The sequence below is a fragment of the Lathyrus oleraceus genome, chromosome 7, assembly GCF_024323335.1.
Source record: "Lathyrus oleraceus cultivar Zhongwan6 chromosome 7, CAAS_Psat_ZW6_1.0, whole genome shotgun sequence".
In the NCBI taxonomy this organism is placed as follows: domain Eukaryota; kingdom Viridiplantae; phylum Streptophyta; class Magnoliopsida; order Fabales; family Fabaceae; genus Lathyrus; species Lathyrus oleraceus.
In genome coordinates this window covers 529866714-529891305 of record NC_066585.1, presented here as the reverse complement: position 1 = coordinate 529891305, position 24592 = coordinate 529866714, and the positions used below count along the sequence as shown (strand labels likewise).

The 24592-nt window shown below is 32.6% G+C and overlaps 2 protein-coding genes, 1 long non-coding RNA gene and 2 other non-coding genes across 5 annotated transcripts; 3 read left to right on the top strand and 2 right to left on the bottom strand.

Annotated features, from left to right (window-relative positions):
* The first annotated feature begins 1504 nt into the window (after positions 1 to 1504).
* TRNAG-GCC (transfer RNA glycine (anticodon GCC)) lies at positions 1505 to 1575 on the top strand. Its single transcript has one exon. It is a non-coding gene; the product is annotated as a tRNA-Gly (tRNA).
* A 5-nt stretch (positions 1576 to 1580) lies between these two features.
* LOC127109630 (small nucleolar RNA snoR114) lies at positions 1581 to 1667 on the top strand. Its single transcript, XR_007796901.1, has one exon. It is a non-coding gene; the product is annotated as a small nucleolar RNA snoR114 (small nucleolar RNA).
* A 12081-nt stretch (positions 1668 to 13748) lies between these two features.
* Positions 13749 to 14883, bottom strand: LOC127100323 (uncharacterized). Its single transcript, XR_007794403.1, has 2 exons — positions 14449 to 14883; positions 13749 to 13956 (listed from the first exon to the last, which is right to left on the bottom strand). It is a non-coding gene; the product is annotated as an uncharacterized LOC127100323 (long non-coding RNA).
* A 986-nt stretch (positions 14884 to 15869) lies between these two features.
* Positions 15870 to 17323, bottom strand: LOC127104800 (uncharacterized). Its single transcript, XM_051041954.1, has 2 exons — positions 16591 to 17323; positions 15870 to 16510 (listed from the first exon to the last, which is right to left on the bottom strand). Exons 1-2 carry the CDS (start codon positions 17321 to 17323, stop codon positions 15870 to 15872), a joined length of 1374 nt encoding a protein of 457 aa, XP_050897911.1.
* Positions 17324 to 19626: 2303 nt separating this feature from the next.
* Positions 19627 to 20330, top strand: LOC127104799 (protein MAIN-LIKE 2-like). The gene is made up of 2 exons (XM_051041953.1): positions 19627 to 20117; positions 20219 to 20330. Exons 1-2 carry the CDS (start codon positions 19627 to 19629, stop codon positions 20328 to 20330), a joined length of 603 nt encoding a protein of 200 aa, XP_050897910.1.
* Positions 20331 to 24592: the final 4262 nt, after the last annotated feature.

Genomic DNA, 24592 nt, shown 5'->3' with positions numbered 1-24592 from the left:
AGAATTAAGTATTGGAATCATAAAAATGATCCAATCCTTAAATTTAGAGATAAAAATGTTTACAATTTTTAGAAAAAATCCAAGAAGGGAGAAATCATTGAGAAACTGAATGAGTTGATTCAAATGTTAAAATGATAAAGGTATGAACTCAAATATAGAATCATCCCTAGCAATCTCATCAAATAAATCCCGTGAAAAAGAAAAATGAATTTCAGTAATCTCCTCCGAAAGAGCAAACCCGATAGTTGAATAATCCTTAGAAAATTCAAGATCAAATAGAGGAACCTCATCAATAAGAGAATATGGAGTATCATCTAGTGAAAATTTTAAAATAATAAAGGAGAACAAAATCTCAATGAATAATACATTCATAGATTCAACATCTAGAAGAAATCTCGAAGAGTCAACCTCTGATAGAAGTTTCAGCCTTCCCTTTCCAAGTATCACTTAACGGGCAGGTATAATATGGGGCCAAGACATCACCTTGTCCAACAAAGACGAGAGAGAAAATTATACCATCCTTGAACATGTTGAGAACTCGGTTCCATCTTATCCCCCTCGGGGAGACTCTTGACGAAGGATAAATTCAATGTCAAAACAATAACAACAACCTCCTCAAGAGTGCGGGGAAGCGGGGAAGAGAACATGTCAGATATCTTTATAAAAAGAGTCACCTCCCCGGATATGAGAAATGGAATCTCTATTTATAGGACTGAGGTTGGCTCAAAAAGGAAATTTGAATAAAAGCATTTTGTGACAATCTAATCGATTATCACTTATTCCTAATTGATTAGAAGATGAAAATAATCATTTGTAGGTTCTAAAAAAGGAAGTTTAAGTTATCTAGTCGTTATACAGAATCAAGGCACCTTCAAGACAACTTAGATCTTAAGTTTGCGCATTTCTAATCAATTGGACAAATATTCTAATCAGATCAGAACATATAAGCAAATTATCGGTTACTAGATGAGAGGATCATGGTCATTGAAGATTTCTCTGCTTATGGTATGGATGCTAAGGACTTGTGCCTAGTTCCTAATGTGGTGCTTCCACCTAAGTTCAAAGCACCAGACCTACCAAAATATAAGAGTTTAAGTTGTCCTAGAAGTCATGTCATCATGTATCGTAGGAAAATGGCATCGTACATTGATAATGATGAATATCAAATAAATTAGTTATAAAATAGGATTAATATTTTAATTAATAGAATGAAATAGAATATAGTGCAGTTAGTATCACATTCCAAAATAAAAAATAAAAAATGAATAGATGAATTTGATTCTCATTTAATATTTGATTTGAATTGACAAATATTTTGTATTAATTAAATAAATACTCCCTCTAATTTTATTTAGCAAAAAAGTCATACAAAATGATGTTAGAGTGAAAGTTAATGGCATTGCAATGGTATCATAATTCTCATACAGAATAAAATGTACTACTTACCATTAAGAAGCAATCAGCAATGGGGTAGTATCTAAACGTTTACGTAGCAAGCACCAAAGCACCAGTGGTCTAGTGGTAGAATAGTACCCTGCCACGGTACAGACCCGGGTTCGATTCCCGGCTGGTGCAATATCGAGCAGTGATGACTCTTGTGTCAATTGTGGTGATGGGTTTCATCACAAACGTCTACTTCGGTTGCGATAAATGGCACATCTGAGCTCAATTATTTTTATTTGTTCTTTATCATTATTTTTATTTGTTCTTTATCAATCATCATTCACACCACAGGCCCCACACATCTACAAAGATTATATTTATTTTAACTATAAAACTTTACATCTTATATATTTATTTTAACTATAAAACTTTACATGTTATATAATTATTTTAAGTGTTACCCAACTTAAAAATTCTTTTTAAATATTAATACAGCCGTTGTAATTTTATTAATCAAACAACATCTGCTTGTTCTTTGATTTTTTTTCATAAGAGTATATTAATTTGGATGGAAGAATATTTTTAGATAATTTAATTTTTTTTCACATATGTTTATATTTGTCCCTAAAATTTTCAAAAATTATAAATTTGTCTTTTTAAATAATAATTAATCCATATTTTACAAATTTTAAATTTTACGACTCACAATTTTCTAACATTTAATAAAATATCCAATAGATGCAAGATTATAGACACAAACAATATAAATTATTAGTATTAAAATTAGTCGTTGAAGAGGGTGGGGTTCACTAAGTTGCTTTAAACTAAAGGAACACTTTATATTCAATATCTTCCGATTGGTTGTTGAGCCACGTTGGAAATTTTGGTAAGAAACTTATGAAGAGAATAACAATGATCTTGAGTTTATGTCCATCTCATTTACAATAGGAGTAATGAAGATTTTCTTTTATCACCTATTCGAAAATCTCCACCTATATGATCGTGACCCCGACCTCCGTGATCAACATAGCCCAACACTATTATTCAAGACGCTAATGGTGTTACATCATCTGAACCATCTTGTTGAGTGACATCCTTTAAGGTTACTATTTCAACCCATTTGATAAAATAGTCGACACCGACCAAAATTTAAGTAGAGGTTTGATACCTATCTGACTTGTAAATTGGTATCTTATTGTAGCTGGAATATGCGTCTATAAATGACAAACGCTTTTATATGGTTGGTTTTTTGGCCTACTTGTCTATACTCAGGAGTGGATACAAATCTTTGGGACACGTTTTATTAAGATCTGTGTAATCGACGCACATTATCCATTTTTATGAGATTTTCTTGACTAGCACCACATTGGACAGCCACTCGGTGAACGTTAGTTCATAAATGAAATTGGCATCTAAAAATGTTGGATTGTCTTTACTACATCATGCCTTCTTAGGATATTACAACATTCTCCTTTAGGACATGTATCAGACACTGAGGTCAATGTTCAGTTGGTGACATGTCACACTAGGATCTATGTCATGCATCTCGTGGGGATAATGACGAAGATATCAGCGTTATCTATCTAACATTTAAGTAGCCCTTCCTTTACTTCATCTGGTAGGTTGACTCATATTCTTACCAACCTCGTTTGATTATTGTCCAGTTGGACAACCTAGAAGTCCTCATCTGAAACCAATAATAAGAACTTCATCTTGATTCCAATTTAGTGGCCTAGCTTATCTCCTAATGGAGGTTTGTTATCATGAACATCGAGGCCAACTTCACTAGAGGCTCCATAAGCTTCCACAACATCTAGAGCCGTTATGAATGGTTGGTTGAGGTTGTAGTTGCATGTCCGTACTTCACTTAGGGGGGCTTCTATATCCGATTATTTTGTTGTTTGTCTTATCACTTTCATCTTTGATTTTATTTTGATTTGTTGAGTCTCCTTCATGATTGCACTTCTCAGAATTGAGTTTGATTTGATTCGTTTTAGCAATGCATAAAACTTTGGTTAGATTTGATCTTGACCAAAATATTCTTTGATCAATAGCATATGTTAGTGGAGTGAAAACATTTTGTGTTTTGGTTGAACTTTGACTCAAAAGTAAAATCTCAAAATGCTTTTGAAAATTTGAAATTTTGAGATTTTACGAGATTGATTCGAATCATTACTTGTACACGATTCAAATCAATTTATTTTAAAAAAATTCATTGTCAGTTTTATGACATTTGATTCGAATCAAATTTTAAACATGATTTGAATCATGTGACATTTGATTTGAATCACCCTTGTATGATCCTAATCAACTGGCAGTTTTTCAAAAATAAGTTATTTCTTTTATTCCACTTTATTTGATTATTTGATTCAAATCATATTTTTCTCTTGATTCGAATCTAACTAACCTTTTACAACCATTTTGTGTGCTTCATCTCAAGCACATATAAAATATTTTTGTCACCATCTCTAACATAACATCTATCATTATGATCATATTTTTCAGTGTGATTTTTAGTGAAAACAAATTTCCTCTATTTTGAGTGTTCAAAGTCTTGCAACAAAATTCTTGCATCTTCAACTTCAATTGAGTTCTGATTTTGATCACGAGAGTTCTGAGATTGATTGAAGGAGACGCGTACTTGAAGTTATATTTGTAAACTAGTTCTGAGATTTATAAACAGGAAAAAATGTATTGTTGATCAAAATATTTTTATAAACGGGAAAAAGTCTATTGTTGATACAAATATATTTATAAATGGGAAAAGTGTATTATTGATACATATATTTGTACAAATGGGAAACGTGTATCGTTGACACAAATATTTATACAAATGGTAAAAAGTGTATCGTTGATACAAATATTTTTATAAGCAGGAAAAAGTATTTTGCTCATACAAATATTTTTATAAACGTGAAAAAGTGTATTGTTGATACAATTATTTTTATAAATAGGAAAAAGTCTACCGCTGATATAATTATTTTTATAAACATAAAAAGAGTGTTGTTTGTTACAAATATTTTTATAAACGAAAAAGTCTAGCGTTATACAATTGTTTTTTATAAACGAGAAAAGTGTATTGTTTGTTACAAATATTTTTATAAACTGAAAAAAACCCTACCGTTGATACAATTATTTTTATAAACAGGAATAAATACATTGTTTGTTACAAATATTTTTATAAACGAAAAAATTTTTTATTGTTGATACAAATATTTTTATAAACGGAAAAAAGTGTATTGTTGATACAAATATTTTTATAAACGAAAAAAAAGTGTGTTCATCATTTTTTTTATTGTTATTACAAATATTTTTATAAATGGAAAAAAATGAATTATTGATATAAATATTTTTATAAACGGGAAAAAGTGTATTATTAATACAAATATTTTTATAAACGAGAAAAAATATATTTCTTCAAATCAGAACATTAGGGCCTACATATGTGGATGGAACGATGTCCCACTATATATTTTCAAACCGTTTTTGTTAATTATGTGGGCCAACACAAAATATAATCTACACTACCCAACCCCACGTTTTTTAATTATTATTTTTTACTTTATTTATTTATTAGTATTCTTTATTCCTTTTTGAAAAATCATTGATTATTTTTGTTAAAACATTTAATACTTTTTTATTTATATATTCAATATTTCATTTTTTAAAATCTTTAAAATTTAAATCTATTTAATAATTTATTATTATATTTTTACATCATAATCATAATTTGAAACTTATTTTTTGTTAATTTGTATAGTAAATTTATATACATCACTATATTATATTTATTTACCATTTATAACTACACTGCACGACCCGTGTGAACGCACAGGTCTCTTAGTAGTTATCGTAAAAGATTGGAATATTGTTTCCACTTATCTGATAGTCTTCAAACGGATACTTCATCCAGAGTAGTTGTGTGCAATAACTTGCAGTTGAGATGTATTTTGCTTCTACTGTAGATAAAGCAATAGTTGTTTATCTTTTACTAGTCCAAGATATTAGGTTTTCATCTATGAATTGACATCTTCCACTAGTGGATTTTCTCTCAATTTTATCCCCAGCATAGCCAATATCACAGAATCCAACTAGCTTATAATCTAGGGATTTTTTATAAAGCAACCCTAGATTGATTGTTTTCTTCAGTTACCTAAAGATTCTCTTAACAATTGTTAAGTAAGTCTTTCTATGATCTGACTGAAATCTTACACACAGATAGACACTGAATAAAATATTTGGTATAAAAGCTATTAAATATAGAAGAAAGCCAACTATACCTTTATACAACTTTTGACAGGCCTATGTGTTGCTTTCCTCGTTGCTCAACTTGTAGGTTGGATGCATATGAGTGATCATGATCTTGCAATCATCAAGTTTGAACTTCTTCATAAGCTCCTTTATATAGTTAGTCTAATGAACATAAACTCTCTCTTTTCATTTATTGATTTGAATACCAAGAAAGAACTTCAGCTCTTCCATCATACTCATTTCAAATTCAACTTGCATTGTCTTTGAAAGTTCTTGGCAAAGAAAAACATTGGTTGAACCAAATATAATATCATCAACATAAGCTTGGACAATTAAGATATCACTCTTAGGTGTCTTTCTGAAAAGTGTAGTGTCTACTTGCCCTTTATGAAATCCATTTTCTAACAGAAAATTACTCAGTCTCTCATACCAAGTTCTAGGAGCTTGTCTGAGTACATGACGTGATTTCTTGAAAACATAATCTGGGTGGATTGAATCCTCAGATTCATGTGGCTTCTTGGCATACACTTATTTAGAAATGACTCCATTTAAGAATGCACTCTTAACATCCATTTGGTATAAAATAATATCATGATTAACAGCATAAGAGAGAAGTAACCCGATTGCCTTTAACCTTGCAACTGGTGTAAAGGATTTAGAGAAATCTATACCTTCTTGCTGATTGTAGCCTTGAGATACAAGTCTAGCCTTATTTCTTACACTTATCTTTTCTCATTGAACTTGTTTCTAAATACCCATTTTATTCCAATAATGTTCTTCTACAAAGGTTTGGGGTACCAAATTCCATAAATAATTTCTTTGAAACTGATTCAACTCTTCTTGTATAGCCATAATCCAGCCATCATCAGAAAGTGCTTCATCAATAGAAGTAATTTCAGTCATGAAGAGTAGTCCTAACACTGAATGCTCTTCTCTAAAGGAATACCTTATCTTTCAGAGCTATCTTTGTTTCCAAGAATTAACTTTTCTCGATGAGAAGACTTGTACTTGAAGGTCTTCTAGGATTGTGAAGCATATGAGGAGCCATCTTGTGCTTCTTCAGATTCTTCAACATCTTGATGAGCTTCTGAGGTTGGATCAACTTCTGGACTACCAGCTTTTGAAGTTCTTATAGCTTATGAACATCCAAACTCTGATGGATTGTTAGCTTTTAAACTTCTAATTTCTGGACCTCTAGCTCCTGATGTGTCTTTAGATGCACAGTTTTTTGGAAAAAATTGAACTTGCTATGACATTTTACTATCAAGTTATTTGTCATCAAATTTTATGTGTATTAACTTTTCAACCATATTGGTTTCATAGTTATACACCATGTATTCCTTAGAGCATTTGAAGTATCCGAACAAGATACCCTTCTGAGCTTTGACACCAAATTTCTTCAGTTAAAATTTATTGTTTAAGATGTAACATGTACGTCTAAACTGATGAAAATAAGAAATGTTTGGCTTTCTTCCCTTGAACAACTCATATGAATTCTTGTTTAGAATATGTCTAATATATATTCTATTCTGAACATAACATATGTATGCACAACTTCTTCCCACAAGTACTTGGGTAATTTGTTTTCATGAATCATGGTTCTGGTCATTTCTTATAAAGATTTGTTCTTTCTCTCTATAGCTCCATTTTGTTGTGGAGTTCTATGAGAAATGAAATCATGGAGAACTCTATGTTTTTCACAAAAGAGTTCAAATGGCTCATTTTCAAATTCACCACCATGATCACTTCTTACCTTAAATTTTTTTATTCCTTTTAAGTTTGTACTTGTATGTAAAAGATGATGAACACATCATATGATTCATCCTTAGTTCTAAGGAATTTAACCCAAGTTCATCTGCTATAGTCATAAATAATGACTAGTCTATATTTCTTCCCATTGATTGATGCAATACTAACATGACCAAACAAATCAATGTGAAGCAATTCTAAAGGTCTAGAGGTAGGGATAATGTTTTTAGCTTTGAAAGAAGTTTTACTAATTTTCCCTACTAAGCATGCTCCACAAAGAGCATCTGAGTGATAATTAAGATCTGGAAATACTTTAATAACTTTTAACTTGCTAAGTTTAGAGATTAATCTCTAGTTAGCATGAACTGACCTTTTGTTCCAGATCCACTTCTCACCACTCACTAATAGAAGGAAAAGTACCTTTTTATCAACCAATTCAGAAAATTTAATTTTATAAACATTGATTTCCTCTTACCTTTGAATATTATGGACTTGTCATATTCATTCATGACTATGCAGTTGTTATTATTTAACATGACTTCATAACCGCTGTCACAAAATTGACTAATGCTCAGTAGGTTATGTTTAAGTCCATCTACAAGACAAACATTATTAATTGAGATAGAAAAGTTACCAATAGTACCCATACCAATAATCTTTTCTTTCTAGTTTCCTTCAAATCCCACATTTCCTCCCTCTTTCAGAGTTAGGGTTTAGAACATAAGTCTTTCTCCTGTCATATGTTGTGAGCAGCCAATGTCTAGGTGCCATGACCACTGCTTTGATTCTCCCTTGAAGCATATATGTAGCAAAAAAAATTTGAGATGTAGGTACACATAGTCTTATGGGTCCTTTAGGGTTAGTCCTAACAAGTTTTTTCTTCTTCTTTTTTTTGTACATTTGCTCTCATATGATAAGGCTTAGGATCATTCAAGAATTTTAATTTGAAATTTTATTGTCTTGAATGGATCTTGGCCTTAGGTTTTGAACTTTTCAGAACCTTAGCTCCTGATATATTAGATTTTGGCTTATTTAGAACCTTTGACTATAGAGTCTTAGGTTCTGGTTTTTTCAGAACCCTTGACTCAGCAAGTTTAGGTTCTGACTGACTCAAACGCAGGTACAAAATAAGAGTCAAACCCTTTCTGAGCAGAGCTTGAAGAAAAATAAGATGCAATCCCTTTTTGTTCAAATTAAAAATTACTCTAGAGATTTTGGTTCTAAAGAAAGGGCTTGACTCCAGAAAAATAAGAGTCAAGCCCTTTCTGTTCAAAGTAAAAATAAGAGTCAAGTCCTTTCTGAGTAGAGCTTCAACAAAATGAGGTTTCATGCAAGCAAGTTTAGTTTTATTGAAGTCGTTTATGGTAAATTCTTGAAGATCCATTTTATGCTCATCAAAAGGTTTATCCAACACTTCCTTTAATAAAGAAATATGATCTCTCTCTAGCCATTTCAGACACTTCCTTTACTATAGAAATATGATATTTCTCTAGAGCTTCATTTTCACTTCATGGAAGCAGAACTTGCTTCCATGAAGTGGCCAGGCTTCTTGCAGTTGAAGCATCCTTTTTATCATCCTTCTTCTCTCTGGAACTAGATCCTCTGAAGCCATTACTTCTGCCAAAGAATATCTTATTCTTCTTGGCCAGATACTGAAACCTTTCAATGTTAGAGGAGATTTCCTCATCATCTGAGTCATCTTCAGAACCTTTTACATCAGAAGCTTCCTCAGACTCTTAGATTTGAGGAGCCTTGGCAGTCTTAGCAACAGATTTCAAAAATAGAGGCTTTGACTTACTGACAGGTTCATCTCCATTGAGTTCTATCTTATGGCTTTGAAGATTATTGATAAGTCTTTCAAGACTTAATGTGCTTAAGTGTTTAGCCTCGTGTATAGTCGTCACTTTAGGTCTGTATCTAACAAGAAGACTCCTAAGAATCTTCTTGACATGATCATATATTGTGTAGCTCTTGTTCAAAACCCGAAGTCCATACACAAGAATTTGAAACCTATAAAACATGGTTTCAATGTATTCATCCTCCTTCATTCTGAACAACTCATATTGCTAAACCAGAAGTTTAGCCTTAACTTCCTTAACTTGTTGATTCCCTTCATAAGTGGAACATAGGGATTCAAAATGGTCTTAACAATATATTTGTCAATGATTTTGGTGTACTCTAAGTGAGGTAGAGCATCAACCAAGATGCCTCTAACTCTATGATGTTTTCTATACATCTTTTTTTGAGCTAATGTGAGAGTTTTTCTCTTAGACACCATTCCAACTCCATTGATTGGAATATCGATGGCATCTTCTAGAATGTCCCACAACTCATATTCAAGGAAAAGAGTCGTTGAAGATCCAACACAGTAGAGTCCTTTGAGAAGCTTCAAAAGATACGTTGGGATGTTTCACCAAATAGCCAGGGTTGGTGAAGGATAGTTTGAAAAATCTTTGCTACAAAAGGAATTATCATTTTTTATCCCAGCAAACTCTATGAAGAAAGTAAAGCTTAGGTCTTCACGTGACAAATTAGACTCAAAGGTTTATAGTGACCCATCAGAGTCACCTTGGTCCTTGCACTTTGACTGGCTAAGGTTCTGATCATCAGAAGCACACTTCTTCAAAGTCTGGTTTTCAGAGGATGACTCCTTCAGACTATGACCTTCAGACATTAACTTCTTTAGAACGTGGTCTTCATCTTCTAATCCATCAAATTTTTGTCTTTAAGCTTCTCTTTAGATGTTTATAGTCAGAACCAATACTTGGGTTCTATATGAGATTTTAGTCTATGGTTCTGCATACTAGACTAAACATTAGTATACCCAATTCTTCTTTAAATAATTTGCTATCATCAAAACCTAAGGGATTTAGGACAAACAAATTTTGTTCCAATAGAAACATCAACCTCGGAGAAAAATCTAAAAAAAACATCTTTCGACGAAGACAATAAAATATGATTAAGGACACCCTACGAGGAACACAGAGCTCCAAGTATCGAATCTTCCTATACACATTTGTTTAAAATGAGTAAATCACTTAGTTAAAGAATATGAAGAAAGAGAACTCTAGGTCTTAAGGAATCCTTAAAGATACCTCGAGAAGGTCATCAGCTCCTTCTAAAATAAAAATAACTAAAGCATAGAGAATGTAAGTGATATAATAAAAGAAATAGTTGGCCTACAAGAAACCTTAGAAAAGTTCACTCAAGGTAAAAATATGTTTCACCTAATTTTTATACAATCAAAGATTCTCTTTTAAAAAATTGTATAAGTGTTAAGAAGAGAAAATAGAAAGAAACACACACACACACATGAAAGTCCCTTTTTTTATCTCTTAAAAATATTTTCAAGGCCGAGCCAAGAGATTAAGAAACTTTCCACTTTATTTTAATTTTTTTTAAACTACCCAATTGCTTTGCGCATTAAGCCAATCGATTGGAATACTTTTTTGAATTGGCCAATCAATGGGGGTATTAAGCCAATCATTTGGAGAAGGTTTAAACAATTAACCAAACTATTATGACAACATCTTAATGACTTGTAATGACTCTCTATCCAATATTTCCATATTGGGAAAAGGTAATCGATTAAATTCGGTCATCCAATCGATTGGGGCAAGAAGCCAATTGATTGAAACTTTAATTTCGCCCATGGATATTTTACTTTTATTTGCTTTTCTATCTCCCATATAAAAGAGGTGTGCCTCTTATTTATTTCACACCATTTTACAAAGCTTTATTTCATCCCCTTCTTATGCATGAAGTCACTTGTTCAACAAGTGGCATCAGAGTCTAACTCATATTAAAGACTAATCGTCCTAGGAGTAAAAATAACTTCAAGTTGTTCAATAAACAAACCTCGATACTTTAATGGATAGGGGTATAGTTTGTGGAAAGAGAAAATGAAATTTTTCATAGAAGGGATGAATCGTAGTATTTGGAAGGCTATGAAGAAATATACATTTGTTCCTGCATACAAAGTTAACGGTGTTGTAGAAAAGAAACCTGAAAATGATTGGACCAAAGGTGATAAAGAAAATGTACAACGCAGTTTGAAGGCGGAAGTTGTCATCACTACCGCTCCCATGAAGTGTTAGATGAATCTATCAAGTGTGAGAAATGCAACATTTTGAAAAACAAAATTGATAATCTTCAAAATATACTAGATAAATTCACTAAAGAAAGAAGCAGATTGAATCTTTTGTTAGAAAACCAAATAGCGTAAAAGCTCCCTTTTGTTAGGCCACTTGAAACTAATGGAAGAGACAAAATTGATGATCTTTTGTTAGGAATGAGTTTGGTCTTGGTTATGGACCTAAGAATAACAGTAAAAGCTTTAGTAACAATTGCAATACTAAGTCCACATTTCATTGCAAGACCTTAAAATGCAACTATTGTAATAAATAAGGTCATATTGTCATGTTATGTTTCATTAAGAAACACCATGAGAGAAAAGAAGAACATCCTCCTTCATACTTTTATAAAGAGAAATGGGAACGTAAAAAGAGAAAGATGGTTTCTCATAATATATATTTCACTAACATAAAAGGACCAAAAAATATTTGGGTACCAAAGGTAGAAAAGTCAAATTGTGATGTAAATGATGATGCCGACATTTCTTATTCAAGTTACACAACTTAAGAAATAAATATGTTCTATTATTCCACTCCTACGAGGGAATAAATCTCTTCGTATAATAGCAACAACACAAAATCATTGAATCTTTGATTTTTTGTAAGATCCCTATTCTTATCCTTTATTTGTTCTAATTGATTAAAAATTTATTTCACAAGTTACTTAGTATTAAGTATCTTGTGTAACAAAGGTAATATAGTATGTTTAATTTTTCTGTATGTGTGGTCTTTAAAAACCTTAATGTAAATATCTTTTTAACTTCCTTTCAAAAAGACCATCAATATATAAAAACTCATACACATTATTACCTTTGGTGAACTAACCCCTATTAGGTAGAAGTAGAGATTGTTAATTGTGCAAGTATCCTTGAAAGAACATCTTTAGAATATGATAATTAAGGGAAAGAAAAATATCAAAGACAATAGGAAGTCCTGAATGGGGAGACTCAAGAAGTCAACTTAGATAATTAATGTCTACTATTAGAGTGTATGACCATTAAGGATCATCCCATTAAAAATGTTAAATGAGAAATTTCTAAGGGAATTACATCCCAACACTCCCTTAGCAAGGTACATATCCTTGTGGGTTTTGTTTCACAAATTGAGCCAAAGGAAATTGATGAAGCTATCATCAAAGAACATTAGTATTTTAATATGCAAGAAAGGTTAAGTCATTTTGAGATAAACAATATTTGGGAGTGCATGTTGACCATTGTCCCAGTCTCGTAAAACTCTTCTTACTCATGTTTTCAAAATAGAAATGGCTTTATACGATATAAAACAAGCTCCTAGTTATTGGTTTGATAGTCTAGGGAATTTTATGCTTGAAAACAAGTTTCCAATAAGGAAGAATGATACAACTCTTTTTCAAAACGAGCCTACTTTTCTTGTGCGTGATTTATTTTATCATAGACGCCTTGAATGATGATTCATGGTGTCATACCCTAAATTTTGTCCCACCTAAAGTAATTCATATGCATTTACCCATTGACATTCATTCATCTGCAACTAAGTCATTCACTCGCATACCATCTTTATGCAGTCATTTAATTCATCTGCATCTCATCATTCGAACTGATTCCTTATGACTGTTTCATCTGGTCGTAAAGATTTCATTTCGCATATATAAGTCATCATTAATGTTCACTTTGATCGATTTATTCAATTTGACCAATTCGTACAAACCTCCATTCATTACATATCCATAGCCAGCATTTGGTGTAGAAATTCACTCAACCATTGTTAATTTGACAACTTAAGGTCTTTGTTTTGATTTTTTATAAGTTGATTTTAATCAATTTGAACTACATCGCTATTTCATTCATCCATACATATACTACATAATCATTTGTATTACATTGAATATGGATGATTAAAAATTTAATTTGCATTTCGCATTAAAGGTTTAGTTTTGGACTTTTGTTTTTACATTCTTTTCAAAAATAAATTAAGTCTTAATTGATTTTTTTGTTTTGTTAATTTTTTCTTTTGTGTTTATTATATCTTATTAAAAAAAATTATGTGTGTTTTTAAAAAATAGCTCATGATAATAATCAAATTTATTTTACATTTTTAAATTGAAGTAAATTTCTAAAAAAAATATATAATTTAAATTTATTTATTTCATTTAAAAAAAAGTTTCTTGTCACATTTATAATTATGTTTTTAATTATTATTTTTTTAGAAGTAAAATTTTATTTACACTTTAGATTATTTTCTTTTTACATCATAAAAAAACTAAAAAAATATATAGGGATTTATATTACATCACCAAGCCTTTATTACACACAATTTGCATTTTTATAGTAACTATTACAAAATCAAAGGGGCTCTTCAAGTGTATTAGTAACACAATGACTACGAGCTAGTTTGTCTCTTTTATTCCTCTACACAACCTGAACTTTGCTCTCTTTGACTTGGACAGATTCTTATCTTGTTGCTGCAGTAGTCACATAATAGTGCAATTAACTTATTTTTCTAAGCAAAACATATTTCAAAAAGTCAAGAGCAAAAAGGTTATAACAGAGAAACATAAGATGAGCAATTAAGTAGGAACTTCATCAGAAATTAAATCAAAACAAAAAATATTTTTATATTCAAACAATCCTAATTTATTTTCTTCAATATGAAGGGGGATCTGAGGGCGGCCATCATATTGATTCAAACACATAACAAATCAACAAAAAAAACCTAGGCAACCATTATTTTCTCATACTCATATCAAAGACAGTAACCCACAACCCTACAAAATCCATTATATAACAAAAAACATAAATTTCAAATCTCTCATGCTTGTTCAATAGAGCTTCATATCAAATCTCTATTTGGATGAGTTTAGACCTCATTCCTACCCTAACATTCATAGAAAAAGCGCATAGAAGAGTGGAAAAGCTTGAAGCGGGAACGAGAAGGAGAAAATTAGGAGACAAACCTGAGGTGAATCGAAGCAGTTTTCCTATGGTTGGTGTTTCCTTTTTCACGATTTCATTTCTCTTATTGTATCTTTAAATTCCTTTAAAACTACGTGATGTGATCTGTTGTTGTAACCAAATCGCTATTGGGAATGAGGATTTATGGTTTATGTTAGGGTCTGGGTAGATATCTATGATGGATTTTTTTTAGAAGTTTGGTGTTGAGATTTGGATCTAAGGTTTAGTTTCTTGTTGTGTTGAGTTTAAATCCAAGTACAGGTGGATACGATCTGGAAATCGCGAGGAGATGAATACCATGTGTTCATCGATTTCCTTTATGTGTTTTTTTCTCCTTCTTTTGCTTGATATATTGTGTTTTTGGTGTGAGTGAGTCAAAGAAGGGAAGAGAGTATAGAGAAATTTAGTTGAGGGAGAAAAAGAAGAGCCCAAGATGCCACACCCGTGATTTTTTTTTCTCAAAATGCCATTCGGTGAAAAAAATTTCCCAGGATGCCACTTTTTTTGTCCTGTAGTGGGATTAAAATAATATTTGACAGGGTCCTCCATCCTAGATGGCGGACGCCCCCAGAGGTGCAGTTGGGGTGCGCCATCTAGGATGGAGTGTGCATTAAAAAAAAATTGTTTTTGTTTTTTAATTTCAGAAAATATATTAAATGTTTATAATAACTTTTTAATATTAAAAATTAAATAAAATATTATATTTAATAAAAAATAAAATATATTTTAAAAAAAAATTAACTATTTTGATATATAATATTTTTCATAATTATTTAATATTAATTAGTTATATTTACTTTTACATGTAATTTGTAATAAATATATAATACTAATTAAGAATCATTATTAATAATAATTAAGTAATTAAAAATTCGAAATTATATTTTTTTTCTGTAACATTTGTTATAAATATTTAATATTACATAATATTTCGAAATTAATTTAAAAAAAGAGAAGTTTCAATTTTTTTAATAGAAAAATGAATATTTTTAATGATACTTACAATAAATTTATTAAAAGTAAATTTATTAATATTTGTAATAAGTATATAATAATAATTAAAAATTAATATTTATAACAATTAATTAATTAATTGTTTTAAAAGTAAATTGTTCTAAAATTAAAATAAATAATAAATAGTGACATATTATTAGCAAATAATATTTATAACATTTATTTTCGGAAAAAGGAAATACACGAAAGATAATGAAGATTGAATATACTAAAACTTCAGACATAACTAAGTAGAAGGGTCAGGCCTGGTTGGACATTTTCTGCGCATATGTCTTATTTCTCGACAAATACCACACCTCCTTTTTTCTTTTTCAGCGTTGTCCATTTCAGTTCTAATCCGACAACTGTTTGGGCGACCTTTCTTGTTTCTCCGCATGCGGTCGTTGTGGAATAGCGTGTCACCTTCATATTATGGCCAACTTGTTTCGGTCGGGATCCCGATGAAACTTTCCTCGTAGACCTTAAATACGTTTACAACTTTGAACACGTCAGCTATATGCACAGAATAGTCTTGTCTTAGGCTTGAACACGCTGCAATAACATGTGAGCAAGGGACATGAAACGTTTGGAATCTTCCACACTCACACGTAAGATTCTGAAGGTCGACGTTGTAATGGGTAGTCGGTCTGCCGTCACTATGATGAACAGTCTCATGGACCAGGTAGCAGAATCTCTCACGATCAAATTGCATGACTGTGTGGCTATTTGATTTGATTACTTCCTCCTTAATTCCCTTCATGCAGTTTTCAGTGAACAGTTTTCCAGAACCCAACATTTTAGTCCAATCATGTCCTCTTTTCCTAAACAGTGTGCCCATTCGATAATATGTTGATTTTACCAAAGCGGTAATAGGTAGGTTGCGTGTGGATTTTAAAACTGAGTTCATCGATTCTGCGAGGTTGGTAGTCATATGACCCCAATGTTTCCCTCCATCAAATGATCTTGTCCATTTTTCTCTTGGAATATTGTCTATCCATTGCAACGCTTCTATGTTAACCTTACGTATCTCTCCCCTGTAGTATTCATATGTTGCCTCATTTAATGCATACCCTGAAAATGAAAAGGAAAACTAAATTAGTATGTAGAAGTTAATTTAAGATATGGTAACAAAGATATTTTTTGGAAGGTACCCATGTTAATAATTTTTTTCTGAAGTTCCTTGTCTCGGAATTCCCTCATGAAATTTTGAGCTATGTGTCTGATGCAATAGACGTGTGAGGAGGGAGGGTGTTGCCAGCCATTATCCGGGTTATTATAGGCACTCTTTATTGACTGATGTCGATCTGATATCAAACATAGGTTGGGTTGTGGTGTCACATGCATTCTAAGATTTCTCAAGAAAAAACTCCACGCTTCTTCGGTTTCACCCTCTACCAATGCAAAAGCTATTGGAAATATGTTCCTATTTCCGTCTTGTGCCACAGCCATTAACAAAGTTCCCCTGTACTTTCCATATAACCATGTGCCATCTACTTGAACCACCGGTTTGCAGAATGCAAAACCCTTGATGCATGGTTGGAAAGCCCAAAAAAGGCGGTGAAAAACTCTAGCACCACTGATTTGAGTCCCTTCATTTGAAAATATAGGAAGGGTCTCGAGTTCTATTATAGTACCTGGTAGAAATGTTTTCATGACCAACAACCATTGCGGCAGGTTGTTGTATGAAGTCTCCCAGTTTCCATAAATAGCAGCGATAGCCTTATTCTTTGAAATCCATGCCTTTTTGTAAGAGATTGTGTAGTTGAATGTCTCCCGAATATGAGCGATGATGTGTTTCACTTTCAGTGAGGCATCACTGTTGATTAGAGACTTGATACTGTTACATATTAGATTAGAGTCAAGTTTTCTATGATCTTGAGACATTGTGGAAGACATGCATGTGTGCGGACCGCTAACCTTAGTGATCACCCAATTACCACTCCCCTTCCCTACATATGCTCTGCATTTGAAGGTGCATTCTTCGTTAACACACTTGATTATGAGTCGTTTAGAATCAGACTTATAAACGGAATAATCAAGACAGTTTCTGATGTGAAATTGGCGAATGGCGAATACACATTCCTCTTTGCTATTAAATTCCATACCAAGCAACCCCCCTCTATCTGTAGTGGCTCTGTGGTTTCGAAAATTGATGCATCTTCGTCAACTGAGTATGTTGGATTTCTCATGTGTAGTGGTGGATTGTACAGATCTTGCACTTGATCTTGATGCACCACGGGGATATCGTTGTCTGAGTTGTCACTTTCTCCACTAAAAAGATTCTGCGTTTCTACGTACCTCGCTTCTTCATAGTCACTATCATCCCCGACATCCTCATCTGGAACTGGTGTCAACGACAATATAGTCTTTGGAACTGGTGTCAACGACATTATAGTCTCTTGACTCATTTGATACTTATGAGATTGAGAAGTTTGGGTCGGATAGGTTAATTGATCACCCTCATCGTTGTCTACTAAGCATACGTATAACTCAATCACATTTGACAAATTATATGTTGAATGGCACTGGAACATTAACCCAACGTCATTGTCGTCTTCTATTTTCGTTGTTGTATAAGTCACGATGCTAACACCGTCATTAAAACACGGATATCGATAATAAATATCGGTAATCTGTTGTTGGAGCTTGTTTTCGAGTCTTTCTTATAGACGCATGTAATTGGATCTGGGGTGTATATTGATTTGCTAAACGTTGGTGTTTTGAAATATGACTCCGACATTAACATCTGGAAAAATACTTCCATTATAATGGATTTGAACTGTGATATTGTTTTGAGCCATTGTGTGTATGGTTTAATCTCAAAATTAAAACTTCAATTATATACAAGATCCGTTTGGAAATTGGACGTTGTATGCATCCTCCATTTGAGATGGAGGACCTAAACTACATATGAAAAGTATTCCTTTTGAGACGAAGTGACAAGACATTAGCAACATCGGGGTCCGCCATTTCAAAAGGCGTGCGTGCATGTGCCCTCCGTCTCAAATGGCGCATGTGAAGGTGCCCTCCGCCTCAAATGGCGCGCGTGCATGTGCCCTCCGTCTCAAATGGTGTGCGCGTGATGGTCCGCCATCTAGGACAGCGCGCGTGTGTCCAGGCCTAGGCATGTAGTTTGTGTCCTCCGTCTTGGTTGGAGGACCTAGGCGTGTGGCATTTTCTTCTGCATCTGTCCACCAACTTGTATATATACTGCATGTTTGGTCTTATCAAACACAGTATAAAATCTATACCTGAGAAATTTAAAACTATCAGCTACCCACATGGCTCTATTAATTGGTTTAATATACATTATTAAACCAAAATCATCTAAAACGGTTGATTCTTGCAATGTTATTTCTGATCCAATATCAATCAGATTATTGGAAAACTTTGGTTTTGACGACATCCAAACTCAGATACTTCGTGTTATCAAGTTTGAGAGAGAAATTGTTGCTCTGCGCTATCGAAAACCATACATCAATTCAAATGGCATGCTACTGTATGAAGAAATTCTAATTTGTAATGATGAAGATGTACGTCAAATGTTTGACAATTATTTAAATTTCATTAACTTAGGGCCATTAGAGCTGTATGTAAGTCTTCGTAGAACTGCAGATGAAATTGTATCATTATGTAAAAGTGAAAACTAGAACACATCATGAAAAGTTATCTATAAATACTCCTTCATGATTTCATTTTTACCACAACTCACTTCTCTATCATCATCTCAATTTTACCACAACTCTTGCTTCTATCATTTTTACCACAAATCTCAATATGTCTCAAACTCCTTTTTTTTGGATGGGTGATAAACATAGGGGAACTAGTGATAACATTCAAGCATTAGTAAGTGATACTTATCATTCTGATAATTGTTTTACATTTGCTTTGTTATTTTTTTAACAAATAAAAATATATTATGTATGTGTTATTTTGTTTATTGTTTTTCTCTACATGTATCAGGTGGAACCTGAAAGAGCTTTTAGAACCCGAAATCATAAGTTAATTGATGCCCCACATTATATTCAACCTTTTTTGGATACCTCTGGTTTTCAAACATCGTAAAATTGAAGGATATATTTATTGATACAAGTTTCATATATGCTCTACTTGAACGATGGAGACCCGAAACACATACTTTTCACTTTCCAACCGGTGAGTGCACTATAACCTTAGAAGACGTAAGTATGCTTTTGGGTCTACGGGTCAATGGGAGAGTCGTCGTAGGACCATCCGAGATTAGTGCAAGTGCATGGACCACGTTTTTGGGCCGTCAACCTCCAGAAAATCACATTAAAGGTAGACGTGTTCGTATCTCTTGGTTAAAACAAATACTAGAAGAAACTCTAATATCTGAAAATACCTCCCATGACAAACTCATTATATACACAAGAATTTATATTATATTGTGCATCTCCCTAACTTTATTCCCTGATAAATCGGCAAAAGATGTACATAGTATGTGGATACCATTTGTTCAGGATTTTGGTCAGTGTGGTGAATATAGTTGGGGATCAGTTGTGTTAGCGTATCTATATAGGGAAATGTGCAAAGCAGTTGACGTTGATGTTGATGGTATGAGGGGGTGTGTTATTCTACTACAAACATGGGGATTTACACGATTACCATTTATAGCACCAATTACTTCTGCAGTTCCAAGTCATCCATATGCATCAATGTAAGTCTTAATATTTCCATGAAAATCCATTTCTTTACATTTCTGTTCTCTGTGTCATATAAGATGTTAATCTTTCAATTTAATGCTGCTCTACTTTTTAGATGGGCTTCGACCAACAAGAAAAAAAATTGCTCTAGAAATCCTCGTCACTACCTTGATGGGTATCGTGTCATGCTCGATCACATGTCGTCAACAAACATAATTTTGGTTTGACTAGTTTTTTTATTACAATATGTCTCAAACAATAAATGGTAAACTTACGTATTTCTTTTAATACAATCACAGTTTATATGGAGGCCGTATCTTGGATACCCCCCCTTGGAGAATGATGATCATTTGATTTGGAGCGCAACAACACCAATCTTGTGCTTCTGGATCGTTGAAATGCATCAATCAGATAGGGTCAAATTGCAATTTGGGTATTATCAAGACATACCCAATCCACCTAAATGCCTACAAGAAGAACATACCATGACTATGCAAGAGTCATGGAATTATAGTTACACAACGTTGAATAGAAACGAACAACAACTTTGGGAAAACAGACACCGACTATGTTTGACTGGGGTAACGTTTCAGGGAGAAATGAAGCCAACCGAAGAATATATTAATTGGCTACGACATCTTCCATTACAGTACACGTCAATTGAGCAACTACTTATTGACCCCGCCAACATTGTAACACATCACAAATGTCGACTGCACCACGACCACCATTAAGAAACCCCCGAACAAGAATCCCTCCCAACCAATATTATACACAAACTTCAACTTCCACCCAACATGAACCACAAGGTCAATATACACAACCCTACCAACAACAAACACAAAACGCCCAATACCATCAACCAAACTACCAAACCCAAACACAACACACTTCATACCAACAACCAAACTTCCACACAATAACCCAACAAACACCTAATAACTACCCATACCAAACACCACAAAACCCAGTACATTGCACTTCTCAAACCCAACAACAACCATACATACGCCCCCCACATAACTACACACCCATCCCACCACCTAACTTTGATTACTCTACTACACATCAACAATCAACAACCACCGATGTGAACGACTATTACATCGCAACCATAGAAACTTCAAACCCAAACCCAACCTCATTCACACAAATATTAAATAACTTTTCTCCTAGTATGGATTTTGAAAATTTTGAGGCATTTAAAATTTTTCGTGAGCAACCACCTATTCTTCAAACCACTGATAATCCCTCATCAACTAATGCCCCTACTATACCTACCTCAACACAACCATTAGGTCGTGGTCACCGCGTTCGAGTACGTGCAAGATGTGGAACTGGTAGTCATTTCGTCGATGAAGATCCCAATCAACGTCGCAATTAATTGTTTTTAAATCTAATTTTCATTGTAATTATCGTTTATAATTAATATTATATGAAATTATATTTTTTATTTCATTTATAAAGTTTACTAAAATTAATATGTAATCATCGATTAATAAATTTATTTTTAATAAAGTTATTGTAATTATCATTAATTATTCTTTTTTATTAAAAGTATTATGTAACAATTAATTTAAAAAAATTTTAAACTTTTCTTTTTTTCAATTAATTTCGAAATATTTCGTAATATTAAATATTTATAATAAATATTACAAAAAATATATATAATTTCGAAATTTTAATTAATTAATTATTATTAATAATAATTCTTAATTAGTATTATATATTTATTACAAATTATATGCAAAAGGTAATATAACTAATTAATATTAAATAATTATGAAAAATATTATATATCAAAGTAGTTAATTTTTTTTTAAAAAAAATATTTATTTTTTAATTAAAGATAATATTTTAATTAATTTTTTATATTAAAAAATTATTTTAATCATTTTATCTTTTTTCTGAAATTAAAAAACAATTTTTTTTTAATGCACACTCCATCCCAAATGGCGCACCCCAACTGCACCTCTAGGGGCGTCCGCCATCTAGGATGGAGGACCCTGAATATTATTATTAAAGTATCACTACAGGACAAAAAAAGTGGCATTCTGGGCAATTAATTTCAGGGAATAACATTTTGAGAAATTCTTTTCAATGGGGTGACAGGCAGGTCAAATACTCGAAAAAGAATATGATTCAGAGGAGAGGTTGAAATGATAAAGTTGAATTAATGGCAACTTTATTTTATTGACATTTTCTTCAAAAAGAGGATCGTGGGCGGTGGGCTTGTTTGGATTTCCCATCATTTTGATTTACCATTTATTTCTACCTTTATGATTATTCATGGCCAGATGTTAATTAGGGTAAAATACACTTAATGATGATTTGGGTATGTTGGTTTGCTGGAACGGTTCTTTATTTTAAAAAAAAATATATCAGATTTTTTTAATTAACTTGTTTTATTGTCATGTCTTGGAACTTCGATTGGAGTGGGTACCAGACAATCAAGGCCTTTCTTCGCCCTTTCCTTTCCCTATTCTGACGCTAGGGTTTTGGTTGTATGGAGAGGGTATGGGACTCTTGCCCGACCCAACTTGTGGAAGACTCAAGCAGGGCTTTTTAGGTCCGTAGTGTCCATTACCTTTTAGGGCTTTACCCGTTTTTATTTTCATACCCCTGTTTTTTGTTATATGCTTATTTGTCTTATAGTTTGATATTTTTAATAATAATAGTAGAATGAAAATTATTATCGTTTCAATATGATTTTGATATTTATTTTTGTTTAGTTTTATTTATTTATTTCTTAGAATAGTATAATTAATTGAAAAAGTAGTTAATTATTAATATTGATAAATAAATAAGTCAATATATTATGAACTAATTTTTGGTCTAATATTAAGTAATGCATTTTTGACCCGTTTGAATCACTTTCAATTTGATTCAAATATTTTCCCAATTAAACATAATATTAAAATCTTTTTCTAATAAAATACGAAAGAAGAAGACCATTGGAATCCAGCATTCCGATGGGAACCCTCGAGTGATCGGTCCCGAGCCACGCATTTTGGCTTAACCGTTCATTCTCTTTTTTTGTTTCTTAAAATATTTAAATCAACTTTGCTTCTCTTTATTTCATTTTTAGATACACCATGAGAAGTAGCCTCAAAACAGGAGACAAACTCAGCTTCCATAGTAGAAGTAGCAACCAAGGTTTGCTTAGTACTTCTCCATGAAATAGCTCCATCAGTCATCATAAGAATATATCCTAATGTTGATTTGCGAGAATCAACATAACCATCAAAGTCGGAGTCTAAATAGTCGATCACATCAAGATTGTCTGTCTGCCTATACATTAACATGTAGTCTTTTGTTCCTTTAAAATATCTCAACACCTTCTTTGCAGCTTTCCAGTGATATATACCCGGATTACTCTGATATCTTTCTAAGATTCCAACAGCAAATGCAATGTCGGGCCTTGTGCATACTTGAGCATACATAAGACTTCCAACAACAGAAGCATATGGAATGTTCTTCATTTGTTCCCGCTCAAAATCATTCTTAGGGCATTGATTCAAATTAAATCTATCACCCTTGACAATGGGTGCAACACTTGGTGAACAATCTTTCATTCTAAATTTCTCTAAAACTTTATTGATCTAGGTTTCTTGTGATAGACCCAAAATTCCTCGAAGTCTATCTCTGTGGATCTTAATGCCAATGACATAAGATGCCTCACCCATATCCTTCATATCAAAGTTTTTAGAGAGGAATTGTTTCACCTCATGTAGAAAACCTTTATCATTGGTTGCAAGTAGTATGTCATCCACATACAAAATGAGAAAACAATTTTTACTCCCACTGACCTTCTGGTATATACATTGATCCATGGGGTTTTCAATAAACCTAAATGAAGATATCGTTTCATGGAATTTAAGATACCATTGACGAGAGGCTTGTTTTAAACCATATATGGATCTCTTAAGCTTGCAAACCAAATGCTCACCACTATTAGAAGAGAAACCTTCAGGTTGTTTCATATAAACCTACTCCTCTAAATCATCATTAAGAAAGGTTGTTTTCACATCCATTTGATGCAACTCAAGGTCAAAATGTGCAACTAATGCCAAGATGACACGAAGAGAATCTTTCTTAGATACAGGAGAAAAAGTATCAGTGTAATTGATTCCCTCCTTTCGAGTAAATCCCTTAGCAACGAGTTTGGCCTTGTATCTCTCAATGTTGCCTAATGAATCTTTCTTGGTTTTAAAGACCCATTTACAACAAATGGCCTTTGCCCCATTAGGTAACTCTACAAGATCCCATACGTCGTTGTTTTTCATGGAATTCATTTCATTATTCATGGCATCATACCATAAATTTGACTCTTTGCAACCCATGGCTTGTCTAAAGCTCTCAGGATCATTCTCAGCTCCAACATTATAGTCAGATTCTTGTAGATACACAATGTAATCATTAGGAATAGCTGATTTTCTTGTCCTAGTAGATCTTCTTAATGTTTGATCAACATTTTCTTGTGGGTCTT

Excerpts from the sequence above, each read along its gene's own strand:
- LOC127104800 (XM_051041954.1), bottom strand. The coding sequence starts at position 17,323 with ATGTCTCAAGATCATAGAAAACTTGACTCTAATCTAATATGTAACAGT. Across the intron at positions 16,511-16,590 it reads GAAAAAAATTATTAACATGG|GGTATGCATTAAATGAGGCA; the intron begins GTACCTTCCAAA and ends TTTCATTTTCAG.
- LOC127104799 (XM_051041953.1), top strand. The coding sequence starts at position 19,627 with ATGCTTTTGGGTCTACGGGTCAATGGGAGAGTCGTCGTAGGACCATCC. Across the intron at positions 20,118-20,218 it reads AGTCATCCATATGCATCAAT|ATGGGCTTCGACCAACAAGA; the intron begins GTAAGTCTTAAT and ends TCTACTTTTTAG.